The sequence below is a fragment of the Andrena cerasifolii genome, chromosome 2, assembly GCF_050908995.1.
Source record: "Andrena cerasifolii isolate SP2316 chromosome 2, iyAndCera1_principal, whole genome shotgun sequence".
In the NCBI taxonomy this organism is placed as follows: domain Eukaryota; kingdom Metazoa; phylum Arthropoda; class Insecta; order Hymenoptera; family Andrenidae; genus Andrena; species Andrena cerasifolii.
The window spans coordinates 3,698,094-3,712,058 of NC_135119.1; the positions used below are offsets into that span (position 1 = coordinate 3,698,094).

Below are 13,965 nucleotides of genomic sequence, written 5' to 3' on the forward strand. Positions count from 1 at the left end.
ACCACGGTTTCAGAATTTTTTTTTTAACTTTGTAATTTTTATGTTAAAGTACAGTGCTTTAAGAATCAAACAAAAATTATGAAATATCTTAAAATCTTTATTAAAGTTCTTTAAAAAATTGTAACAAAAATTCAAACAGTCTTCATGTTTTCGCAACTAGCGCCTCTGTGGTAAATTTTACCCAGTAGCGACTCCCGCCGAGTTAAATATTTTACTGACTGTTAGAGTAACACTTTAAGTATAAGAATCTCCAATACTCAGGATTAATTAATTCATACTCGATGTAACTTCATGTTTGATATCACACGCATATTGTGTCACAAAAACACTGATTAGTAATCATTAAGAAGCCCATATTGAATTACATGGTTACATAAGCATTTTGATGAAGCATCAAATCGAATGACGTGTGAATTATATTTAATGTAGCACATAACAAATGACATCATTTCTATATGCAATATTAAAATGCCTTTAAATAACATCGTCTTTCGTAACGTTAGTTAAATACATTTCTCCAACGGGATATATTCGGTCAGTGAAAAAACAAACTAATCTCTAACATTTACTAATTGTAAATGACTGAAACGATACCTATCGTTGTTCATATAAAAACGTAGGGGAAAGGTGGGATAGTTGATCAGCAGGGATGCACGATCACATCAGTTTTTTAATTAATAGGGTAACTCGGGGTAATATGCCACGATTAATTTTGAAACGCGATATCTCACAAGTATAAGTAGATACAGGGAAATAAATAAAACCATTTGAAAGTGTAACTAATTCTGTACATTGACTAATAAGTAAAGATTTGTAAGTTTTATAGTTCAATGAGAAACGTACAAACACAAAAGTCCTCGAAAGTGGCATATTACCCATGCCACAAGGTCTGAGGTAATATGCCACAAGCTATGAAGCAAATTTTTGAGAATCAGCGATATTTTAAACTACTCAAGCTATTAGTAACTAATAACAATTATTTGAACTCAATGAAACGTAAAATATATTTGAAAAAAGCTATTTCTAACAAACTAAACAGTCCCCAATCTCTACGCAGTCTTCATGGACCCACTTTTTGCAACAAGTAGTTTTTACCCAGTCACATTTAGGTCCTTTTTTATCGTAATAATATAGTTCACATATTGCGCAGTAGTTGCACATTTTCTGCATTATTGTCATAAAAAATATCTGCATTCTCAAAATTTGTTCTATACTGTAGTACGAGCCTTCTTCACCATTCGAATGGCTTTCTTTAAACTGTCAAACTTCGGTAATTATAGTCCGATTTGCATGGTATTTGGTGTCTTTTAATCGGGAAACACACGGGGATCGATTGGTGTCACTTTCGTGAAGATCCGATGAGAAATGCGGAACTTGACATTTCCCCTTCTTAATAGCTAGAGTTATCTTTGTTTCTTCCCGCCCCTATTTTTGAGAGTCAAGTGCTCGGTCGGGAAGGTTTCCAGGCAAAAAATGACAATGGGGTGATTTTTATACACGAAATAGATGGAATCTCAATCGTTATATTAATTAGTAATTACATATCTTTATTACCCAGAACAAGCAAATTTCTATATAAATAATAAAATTAACTTAAATAAAATTTTTATTTATAAAATCTATACGCTTCCTCTAAGAATACTTTCAACAATTTTAAATCTTCTATATTGTTTACTCTTAACAATTAAAATATGTTCCTCTAAATATTGTCCTCTTCGAAAGATCATAGAGGAGTTAAAAATCAATTTATATTATGTTGGACGCCATATTTGCATAAATAATATTTTAAATGAAATTAATATACGAGTATACCTTTGACTATTTCAGATGCTCTTCTTGAGGACTTACAAACAAGTGTCTCGAGAAGTGCCACTCCGAGTCGAGGTGGCAGAGCACGCTCACCCCAGGTAGAGTATCGTGTAGCTGCGAATCCAACCAAGGTGGTGTCTGAGGGCAGGTGAGTGAGCGTTAAGAACACCTTTTGTTATGAAACTGATGAAGGAAGAGCTCATGTTACAAAGGGAAATTCAACTTTAGACCCATTTCACCATCTCGAGGGATGACGACCACTACAGAAAAATACGTGAGCAGTGGACCAAGTGGTGCACCGAGTGGTATACCTGGTTTGGAGTTCATTGATTCGGAATTACAAAATGTAAGTCATTCGAATTTTCTGATTTGAATATTACTCGCTTCTACGTGCATAATTTACCTATGGAGTACGAATAAAAATACTTTTTTATAATAAATATCTACAAAATTTTTTCAATACAAATTCTGTAAAAGAATAATTTTTTTTATTTGATTGTTGTGATAAATTCAAAAGCTTTGCTAAAAAAATGGCAGAAATGTGATCAGTATTTTTCTTATTTATTTACATATCTGTAAACTTTAGTCTGCTATTTTTATGTGCGATACTTTTAGGACAATATTTTATTTGTTGCCAGTATTTTATTAATTTAGCAGTCAAGTGGTCATTAAATTCAAGCAGTTAGCTGCAAAATCTTATGCATACCTAAGTATTCACTGGAGGGATATTTTATTTGGTGTAGGGGAGACCGGGGTAAAGTGAACCTCGGGGTAAAATGAGCTTCCTTAATTTGTTCTTTAACAATAGAATATATTTACAAATTTTGGTGACGTAATAAATGTATGTAATATAAGAATGATAATTATGCACATTCAGATATCGAATAATGTAAATTCATTTAAAAAATTAAAAATTAAGTTTTAGAGACTTCCAATTGGTTTTCTTTTCAATTTAGCTTTTTGGATAAATGAGTTATTTTAACTCCAAATTGTCTGAGCCCTAAGACCTAATCACAGCACCAAAGGTGCTTAAATTAATTTAAATTAAATTAAATTACTGAGGTAACAGTCTCCTAAGCAATTGGTTCCTGAACGAAGCGAAGGTAACGGTTATCGTTTCTTACATGCTAATTTAAAGTAAAGTATTCTATTATACCTAATAATATGTGTGAAAAGTTCTTTACTGTATATATTATACATTATTAAGAAATTGATAGGATACATCTACATATACATATATGCACTACGAACGTCACTTAACTTGACTTGTGCCTAGCTATGATTGCATGAGTAATCGACGACGAAATAGGGCGATAACGCCTTGGACCGAACCTGCTCGACTTCTTCCAAACAAGCCCGAAAATTTCGAGATACCCAAAAATTTCTAGATACCCGAAAATTTCGAGATACCCGAAAATTTTGAGATACCTAAAAATTTCTAGATACCCGAAAATTTCGAGATACCCGAAAATTTCGAGATTCCTAAAAATTTCTAGATACCCGAAAATTTCGAGATACCCGAAAATTTCGAGATGCCCGAAAATTTCGAGATACCTAAAAATTTCTATATACCCGAAAATTTCGAGATACCCGAAAATTTCGAGATACCCGAAAATTTCGAGATACCTCAAAATTTCTAGATACCCGAAAATTTCGAGATACCTAAAAATTTCTAGATACCCGAAAATTTCGAGATACCCGAAAATTTCGAGATACCCGAAAATTTTGAGATACCCGAAAATTTCTAGATACCCGAAAATTTCGAGATACCCGAAAATTTCGGGCTTCCCGAACATTCGTAAGTTGCGGGTACCCGCCCGAGTTCACCTGAAATTTTTCGACCCGACCCGTCTGCTCGGGTATCCGTACTTTCGGATACCCGCACACCCCTGATGTATGTATGTGTAAATTATGCATAAGTATAGCATGAGCTTTAACTGTGTCACGTTTAAATATTTTACTTCGCCGCAAATATTTGCACAAAAGCACAAATTTTCACATCGCCTACGGGACATTCCATGCGAACTCGGACAGATTTCGGAGTAATTATTCGCAGATTACTGAAATTTGAATATGTTGTAGTCTTTAGTGATATTTAATCGAAACTCAAAGGATTTTTCAAAATTTTGAAAAATCACGATTTTACAGCTGTTTGAAGTTAAATGCTAACTTTTTTTCAATACATTATAGCTATGGAAGTAGTAAACGGATGGAGAGGAGCTTTACGGTACTTATAGAGAAGACATTGACGTTTTAAGAAAAAATTATTTCAGTTTAAAAAGAAAAAATTTTGAACCATTTTTGTGCAATTATTTTAAACAAATGCAGGTTTTTAACATCGGGCGCGATTTTAAAAATCTAAAAAAAAAGAGGAGAATATAGTTCTATCCTTTCCCTTGATGGACAAATTTTCAAAAATATGGACATTTTAAAATTGGCCCTGTAAAAATTGTCGAAAGTTGACTCTGCGTCGCCAAGCACCTGATATTCTTATATCCTGAAACTCTTACTGCTTTTTATATCCAACATAAGACGGTATCCCAATTGAAGAAAAGAATGAAGTAAATATATTGAACTATCTATCTAGTAGATAGGGTTTCTTTCTTTCATTCCTAACCTTGTGTGGCCTTGAAGGTCATGGTATACCATATGGTTGAATTTGTCTTGACAGTCGCTTTCATATTGGGTAATCAAATATATAGCATTCCATTTAAAAAACTAAAAGTCACCCTCGTTTCAAGGAAAATATTGCGAACACCAAAAATTGAGATACCGTATTATGTTGGATATGAAAAGCAGTAAAAGTATTCCTCCTTCAGTTTTTTTCAAATACTTACCATTTTAGAGAATCCTGTCTAAGAATATCAGGTATAGCCGCTTGGCCGCTGCGGGTACCGCGCGGTCCGACCAGTCGAGCCGGTGGTGGGCGACGCAGCGTCAACTTTCGGCAATTTTTACAGGGCCAATTTTAAAATGTCCATATTTTTGAAAATTTGTCCATCAAGGGAAAGGATAAAACTATATTCTCCTTTTTTTTAGATCCTTAAAATCGCGCCCGATGTTAAAAACCTGCATTTGTTTAAAATAATTGCACAAAAATGGTTAAAAAAAAATTTTTTAACTGAAATAATTTTTTCTTAAAACTTCAATGTCTTCTCTATAAGCACCGTAAAGCTCATCTCCATCCGTTTACTACTTCCATATCTATAATGTATTGAAAAAAAGTTAGCACTTAACTTCAAACAGCTGTAAAATCGTGATTTTTCAAAATCTTGAAAAATCCTTTGAGGCACGTTTAAATATCAGTAAAGACTACAACATATTCAAATTTCAGCAATCTACGAAAACCTACTCCGAAATCTGTCCGAGTTCGCATGGAATGTCCCCTACATCTTTTTACTTCACCTGCATAAAGTATATTTCCTAACGTATTTCATAGATTAACTATACAGTCTTGAAGTAGTAAGGTATGTTAATAACGTCTAGACGGATAGACAAGCACCATAATTTCAGTTCCTCCTTTTTCATGCTTCTTTGCTGAAATGTGGCAGTTCCAATTATATGTATACCAAAGAGATTGCATCGCCTGAGATTCACCTCGAGGCACGAGTCTCCATGTATGCATAATAATATCTAAGCACGTAACGCAGACTCTTGGTACATTAGAAAGATCATAGCAGTGAGATCACTCTTATAGTTGAAAGCAATGTAATATTTCTATGTTTGCAACTACCACAAGCTACGATCTAATGCTGAACTAAAATAAATTGGCGCGTGCAATTTACTTGGAATTCTTATGCACACTTCGAAATTACTTTAAGGTCAATCATCTTATAGTTTACACTTCATATTTGCGCAGGTTAACCAAAAGTATTAACTCGAATACTGCGAAATCGATTAACATTTAAGACTTTCGGAAATTCATTCATCTAATTGCAAAATATAGCATAAATATTCGATGAATTATTACGTGATGTAGTGAGATCATTTTTGGGTGGCACTTAAGGTGTTGTGTTTTATAAATGATTTACAGTGTGATACTGAATTATTTATTTTCTAAATTACTGAAGGTACAATGCTGTTTATAATTATATTATTTGATTAGTACACAGAAAGGCAATAGTTAAACTAAATTACCTTTTCGATTATTTATTAATTCGGAGGGTTTTAAAATCAACTTTATTTTAATTGTTCAATTTATTCCTGATTATATTATTTGTTTTAAGACTATTTCAATCATCAAAATCGGTAATGAGATATTGCCATGAAAATTGTCGGTAAATTAAATTAATTGTTGCCTTAGGCAACAAATTTTTATATGCTGGTTTGCAAAGAGATGTGAAATTTTTATTGGAATAATACAAAAAAGCGACGCAATAAACAGTATATGAATAGTTATGAACAAAAATATTTATCATATTGATTTGAATTAATATCTGAAAATTTCATAATTTTAAAATAATCTTTTCCCGAGAATAAGATACATTGTATATTAAATATTATAAAATGATCACATAAATTGCTGTTTACGTTCCAATAAATTTTCAAAAGGATTAAGCGATAACGTGAGTAATTATCTATTTTAACATAAAGTTGCAACCATTGGCCCAGAAATGTTAATGTCAAAATTAATAAAACTCCAATTACAAGCTTCAGAAGACAAACTTTGTTATACCAAGTACAGCTGACATATAAGTAACTTATTCTATTCATAAATCTAACCCGTTAAGTCGCTCGTTATCACAGCTGCAAAACTATAATTAAATACTATAAAATTCTATTACAATGCTCATGCTATAAAATACCAAAATGAACAGACTACGTTAAAGTCACGCCATTATTATTATTAGTCAAACTTTCAAATTCTACGATATTAACAATACCCTACTTAGTGATTATACTGTACCTCCATAATAGCGCGGAGCGATACTACATAGGCGAAAATTTAAATTTGAATTTTCACTTGGCCTGGGTGCGGGATAGTTGTCTTTTGATTAACCGAACACAATTATATAATCATTTTTAGGAGAGAAAGGAGCCTGCAAACATGAATATTTTTCCAAAAATCTTTTACAGTTGTGTTTCGTTAATCAAAAGACAACTATCCCGCACCCAGACCAACTGAAAATTCAAATTTAAATTTTCAAAATGTAAAAATAAGATTCACATTGTGAATTTTTACATTTCTAAGAGAAAAAGGAACCTGTATACATGAATATTTTTCCAATTTTTTTTTACAGTTGTGTTTCGTTAATCAAAAGACAACTATCCCCCAAAATGATTATATAATCATTTATAAGAGAAAAAAGAACCTGCAGACATGATTATTTTGCAAAAATTGTTTACAGTTGCGTTTGGTTAATCAAAAGACGACTATCCCGCACACAGACCAACTGAAAATTCAAATTTAAATTTTCAAAATGTAAAAGTAAGATTTACATTGTAAATTTTAACATTTTTAAGAGAAAAAGGAACTTGCAAACATGAATATTTTTCCAAAATTTTTTTAGTTGTGTTTGGTTAATCAAAAGACAACTATCCCACACCCAGACCAACTGAAAATTCAAAATTTAATTTTCAAAATGTAAAAATAAGATTTACATTGTAGATTTTAACATTTTTAAGAGAAAAAGGAACCTGTATACATGAATATTTTTCCAATTTTTTTTACAGTTGTGTTTCGTTAATCAAAAACACGACTATCCCACACCCAGTCCAACAGAAAATTCAAATTTAAATATTCCGCTCCGCCCTACTCCGTAATCAGAGAAAGAGGCATTTCGTATCCTGCGGAATGTGGTATCATAAATCTGATTTTTTGTGAGGCATATCAGTTATTAGAAAATTATATGAAGATAGAAAATTATTGCTGTTACGCGTACACCAGCTCCGGGTAATTGCAACGTTCCTCGGCCGTTCAGCTCGCGATCTAACATTCAATGAAAATGTATATTAGCTGCACGTGTAATTTTCTGCAAATACATATCTTGCGACTGCTGTACATAACTTTCAGCCTCCAAGCCCTTAACGTATCTAGGAGCACCGCCTACTCTCATTTGCATACGGAATAACAGCTTCAAATATGAAAAGCTAAATATATAAATTATTAACGCCTAGAATTTACGTTCTAGTTTACGGTTTAACCGTGTACCAGGTTGGATGACTCTACTGGAACAACGCCTGCCACGTTTAAATGTCACGTATTTTAATCCCCACAAAATATATTGCCCATTTTCTGCTATGACATTGCAATTAAAAGGCCAGCTATTCCAGTGGAACTAAGTCGCATTTGAAACTGATTCCTCGATCGTTCTCATCATTTCGCAGAATCCATGCTGAATATTTGTGAATTTTTTTTTAAGAAGCGGAAACATATATTTTTACAAAACCTTTTGCGCTTAAAAGAGCAATATTCAGAGAACATTTGGTAATTTTTCGTAGAAAAATATTTACGTTTATGATAAAATAACAACTCACATCCAGGAAGCCTTTTTTAAAATTTGCATTTGCGGTGAGCACTGCCATTCGGAAGCAGATTATCTAAAATCAAAGTACAAAAAAGATTTCGTTAATATATTAATGTATATTCCGATTGACGGAGAGAATTTTACGGAATATTAATTTAAAACAAAATGCCGGCTATTTAAATTTGAAATCCTGATTTTCCTTGCAAAAATCACGCGAAAAATCAGGATTTCAAATATAAATAGCCGCCATTTTATTTTAAATTAATATTTCGAGAATTCCCTCCGTTAACCCGAAGATACATTAATATGCTAACGAAACCTTTTTTGTTTCTTGATTTTAGATAATCTGTTTCCGAATGGCAGTGCTCACCGCAAAAACAAATTTTTAAAAAGGCTTCTTGGATGTGAGTTGTTATTTTATCATAAACGTCAATATTTTTCTACGAAAAAAATACCAAATGTTCTTTAAATGTTGCTCTTTTAGGCGCAAAAAGTTCTGTAAGAATATATGCTTCCGCTTTTTCAAAAAAAATTCGCAAACATTCGCCTCTTTTCGGCCGCCTGACTAGGTATAACCCCTTAAGACCGTGCTTCAAACGAAATAATATTTATCCACTTGTTTCTATTCTTTCATAAATCACACGTCAGCTAACCATAACGCGAAATCCGTACTTACTCATATGTAAGTATAACCTGTGCTATTTACGTCATTACTGGAAACGTCCACATTGCTGTGTTTCTAATATATTAAAAAAGGAATGTAAAGATAAAAGTGTAAAAGCTTGAAAGAGAATGTCAAACTGTACAAATATGTGCCATTTATAACCACAAAATATCCTTGCCTTATTTTTATAATTGTTAAATAAATGACATTGATAAACACTAGAACCAGAGCACCTAATAATTTCCTTTATCATTAATAATACAAACAAATTTAAGAAGGCTGATATTTTCACAGAATAAATAGAATAAGTAGACAACTTTTCCCAAACGACATTTTTTTAGAGTAAATCAGTTACGTTAATAGAAATTATTATTACTAGAGAAATTATAGAATAAAGTTGAGATAATAGAATTAACCGTTTAATATCATTTGATTATGCCTATTACATATATTTAGTACCTGCCTACGCTGTAGAGTCTTGAAAGCTATCCTTTAATTACCTAGGGGAGACCGGGGTAAAGTGAGCCCGAAAAAGTTTGAAGTCGAATAAAATTTTTTCCCTCCAATAAATATGCGTGGTGATACATTTATAATATAATTTAAACATTACTGTTGATAAATGACGAATAGCAAAACTTAAAATGAACTTAGAGTATATTAAATTTCATCTTGAAAGAAATGATATAAGTGTATGGGGTAATGTGAACTCCTATCCGGGGTAAAGTGAGCTGAAATAAAATAAGAACTTTAATTAAGGATCCAAGTAAATATTAACCCCTTGCGCTAGGATGACACGTTCAGCACGGCAGCTTATGGCTTTTTTGCACCGTGTTTGTCAAAAACTGTGACAGATTTTTCATTTTTTTGGGTTAGTTTCTGTCCCACTTTCTGGCACTTTACCCCGAATATATACTCAGTGGAAAATTAATTCTTTAACAATGCTAGGATTAATGTTTTCGCAAACACGTGTACGTGTATGTTTATAAGCTTGTTTTAAACACGCAGAAAAAATTTGGAGTTAAAATAACTCATTTATCCAAAAAGCTAAATTGAAAAGAAAACCAATTGGAAGTCTCTAAAACTTCATTTTTAATTTTTTAAATGAATTTACATTTTTCGATATCTGAATGTGCATATTTATCATTCTTATATTACATACATTTATTACGTCACCAAAATTTGTAAATATATTCTATTGTTAAAGAACAAATTAAGGAAGCTCATTTTACCCCGAGGTTCACTTTACCCCGGTCTCCCCTACTTAATTTTCATTCACCGATGAGGTCTTCGTTGGCTCTGATAGTATTGAGATTTCACGTGTTTCGAACATGGCTGCAGGCCCGCCAACGCCTGTGACGCAGTATTCGTTATAATTACGATCTTATAAGGAGAGTCGCCTATGCTCGACCCACGCTTTCCACGTTAACTGATTATCCACAGATCACGAAACACGCAATACTTTCAGTTTCAGTGGTTGCTCATTGGTGAAGTAATGAACATTCTATTCCCCTTAACGTAATTTCTGCTTGTTATAATAATGGTATCAACAAGTAGACAATATTAGAATTTCAACGAAAGGCGATATAAATTGCGAAAAATATAGTAGGAAGTTGAATATTTGAGACAGTAGAGGGCAAGAGATTTTAAGTAACTGAAGACCTTGCAGGAAGAGGGGTGCAACTCCATCTTGACCAGTTTCGAGTAAACTGGAAAAAAAAACTGTTTGTAGATGTAAAAGAATAACATTATTCTTGCGCCTGCTCGTCATCATTATCTGCGGAAATATCCTCATCCGCAGTCAACACACATTTGAAAGCCTTCTTGAAAGGCTGTGTGTAAGGTGGGACGTAGTTGCGCGTTCGTATCGCACAAAACAGTAAATGGGTGCAGCTTCAAAATTTGCAATAAATCGCTCATTTGTTATCGGATTTGTATCGAACTTGCGCCAAACGATGTAAATTTTTTTTAAGAATATTACACGTCATAACTTAAAAACTCTTGCTGCAAGGTGTGCAATTGACGAATCGCAGTTCGCCTGATGTTAAGAAAGGTACTCATTCATGAGAAAGATTCGTTAAGTATTTATAACACACATTTGTAATTTGTAATACAGTTGGATATCTGCATTTATGAATAATACTTGCCAGTCGGAATGATATAGAAAAAGCTGGGGTAGGAAACAAGGCCTCCGTAAACAGGTTTTCATTAATATTCAGAGAAGTATTTAATAAAAAAGTTTTTTTTTTACTTCAGGTACAACCCGGTCAAAGCAAAACCGTTGCATATAAACAGGTGTCGTACCAGTATAACAAGAGCCTGGATGGAAAGCCAGTTGGTAAGTTCTTGTTAAATAATTCCTTTTTTGTCATACTATTTGCTGTAATTTTCTTCAATTTTAATATATTAATGTTTAACATAATTGACAAATTAGAAAATACTCGCTCAAAATAAATATGCAAAATGTCGTTGTCAAGGACAACTTGTGAATTAAATTTCTATTCAAGTAGTATTCCATTGTTAAATACACTTATTGTTATATAATAAGTGTTGATTTCAAAGAAAATTGAACGCAGAATTAATAGCACTGATCATAATGAGCATAAACTTTATGCCATAAACCATGTTAAATTTTCACAGAAATGGGTAGTGTTCTGAGGGGAACATTTAATTATAAAAGCAACTGCAAAGTCAAAAGCAACGTTATGCTAGGATAAACGACGAGTGATACAGTCAATGGCATTGTAATATTAGTTATAAAAATTAATGGCTAAAAGGAAGAGTCATTTAGTTTGGAGGGCTAATATTTAATTGCGTTACAAGCTTTATGAGATCACGGTTTTTACAAGACACAGAAAGCTCGACGAGGAATATTAAAATAGGCAAAATTTGAGCTGAATAGGGTTGGTTTCAGTTCAAGCTAGCCGAGTATTGAATTATTCGAGTCAGTAGTCATTACAGAATAATTAATTTATTTGAATTCGTCTCAGTTATACAAGGTACTCAAACATTTGCCTCGCGTCTAATACTTTCTTTGTTCCTTTCAACAACGCAGGCAGCGCCATCTGCAGATTTGTGCTCACTGTCGCTGGTAACTTGAATTGTGGTTTACATTATTCATTTAAAATACTAAATACACTGCATTGGGCTATAGAAACTATCGAATATTGTAAAGTTTGACCACAACTCAAATCACACTGACCTTGTGGCAGAACACAACTGTGCATTTTATGCTGAATTTTGAAAATCAATTTAGGGCTCATTGCACTGTCCAACAAAATTGAACTTTTTTTTACTGTTCTTTAACATTCAATAGCCGTTTCTTATAGGTTTTCGTGCGCTGAAAACGAATTCGCAAACCGTTTGTCACCATCACCCTCGGTTTTTGAGAAATTCGATTTTCAAAAAAAAAATAAAAATTTTCAACTTTGAACATCTTTTGTGTTCAAACAGTAATAGTTATTCGGTTGGTTGTTCCGTCAAATTATTCTATGAACCCTCACGAACCCAACGATATAAGTTATTATCGAATTATTAGCATTTAAATATGTTTAAACAACGTTCAAAGGGAAAAGGACACCCGAAATGCACCAATTTTTGCAGATATATTGCTATATATTTTAAAAATTAAGGGTCTAGGAGAAAATTTGACTACTCCACGCAATGCAGCAGAAAATTTTCTTTCGGAAACCACCAACAGAAGTGGTAAGTCACGTTTCGTTTTCAATACAGAAGCGAAATAGTTTGGCAAAACGTGCGGCGTCGACAGTGGTTGTCAACTGCGGCGCGCGATACACGCCGCACGTTTTACCAAACTATTTCGCTTCTGTATTGAAAACAAAATGTGTTTTACCACTTCTGTTGATGCTTTCCGAAGGAAAATTGTCCGCTGCATCGCGTGGGGTAGTCAGATTTTCTCCTAGACTCTTAGTTTTGAAAATAAATTGAAAGATATCTTCAAAAATGAGTGCATTTCGGGTGTACTTTTCCTTTTTATCGTTGTTTAAACATATTTAAATGTTCATAATGCAATAATAACTTATATCGTTGTATTCGGGAGGTTTCGTAGAATAATTTCACGGAACAAGCAACCGAATAACTATTACCGTTTCGACACAAAAGATGTTCAAATTTGAAAATTTGCAGTTTTTTTCAAAATCGAATTTCTCAAAAACTGAGGGTGATGGCGACAAACGGTTTGCGGATTCGTGTTCAGGGCGAAAAACTCTACAAGAATCACCCAGTGGATATTGCGGAAAAAAAAATCGTGTTGGTCAGTGTTGTTAGAGTACAAGCTTGATTCTACAGAGATAAAAAAGTGAAATCTGTCAGAGTTGGAAACGATTTTCAATTTCCATAAACAAGTGACTTACTTTTCTGTGCTTGTTGCATATAGAGTTTTATTAAATTATATATATTTTTACTATATTCCTACATTGAGGTCTACAAAAGATGCTGTAATTGTAAGTACATGCTCCCCTTTCATTTCTGCACACGGTTTCCTTGTCCGCACTTGAGAGGCATTCCACTTGTCAAATAAAAAACCAATCTCTTTATTATATTGTAAAATTACAACGCAATAACAATATTAATCTAAAGCCCCAAATAAATACAATAGTTGATGATATTTACTGATTTTAAAATACTATAAAATTACTTTAAAAAATCGTTACCAACACTTACATGTGACAAACGCAAAGTATTAATAGAAATATTGAAAAGGAAAGAATGACAAATGGTAATTAATATATTAACAAGTATATCCAAGCCAAATACTAATTTCGAGAGGGAAAGTGAATTAATTTAAAAAATGGATACCACATGGGAGGGGGGTGATGGAAAAGAATAGCGAAAGTATTTGAATATTTGATAAAAAGTGTCTGATTTATGTCTGAACTGCGCTGGATATGCTACTATAAACCCTCGGGTGTGTTCGCGAGGAATGGCGCGCAAGCGCTCGCGCGTTTTGTACGATCGTGGAAGGAAGGGGAGCTGGTCACTCGTGTCGCTCCTTTTAAGGCGCGGAAC

The 13,965-nt window shown here is 33.1% G+C and overlaps 1 protein-coding gene across 1 annotated transcript in view; it reads left to right on the forward strand.

The window, feature by feature from the left end:
* The window catches only part of LOC143378491 (uncharacterized), a 52,831-nt gene that overhangs the window by 27,952 nt on the left and 10,914 nt on the right, over window positions 1–13,965 (forward strand). Inside the window, exons 3-5 of the mRNA XM_076830285.1 lie at window positions 1,828–1,957; window positions 2,038–2,155; window positions 11,194–11,275. Coding sequence (XP_076686400.1) covers window positions 1,828–1,957; window positions 2,038–2,155; window positions 11,194–11,275 — 330 coding nt within the window. The remainder of the gene's footprint in view (window positions 1–1,827; window positions 1,958–2,037; window positions 2,156–11,193; window positions 11,276–13,965) is intronic.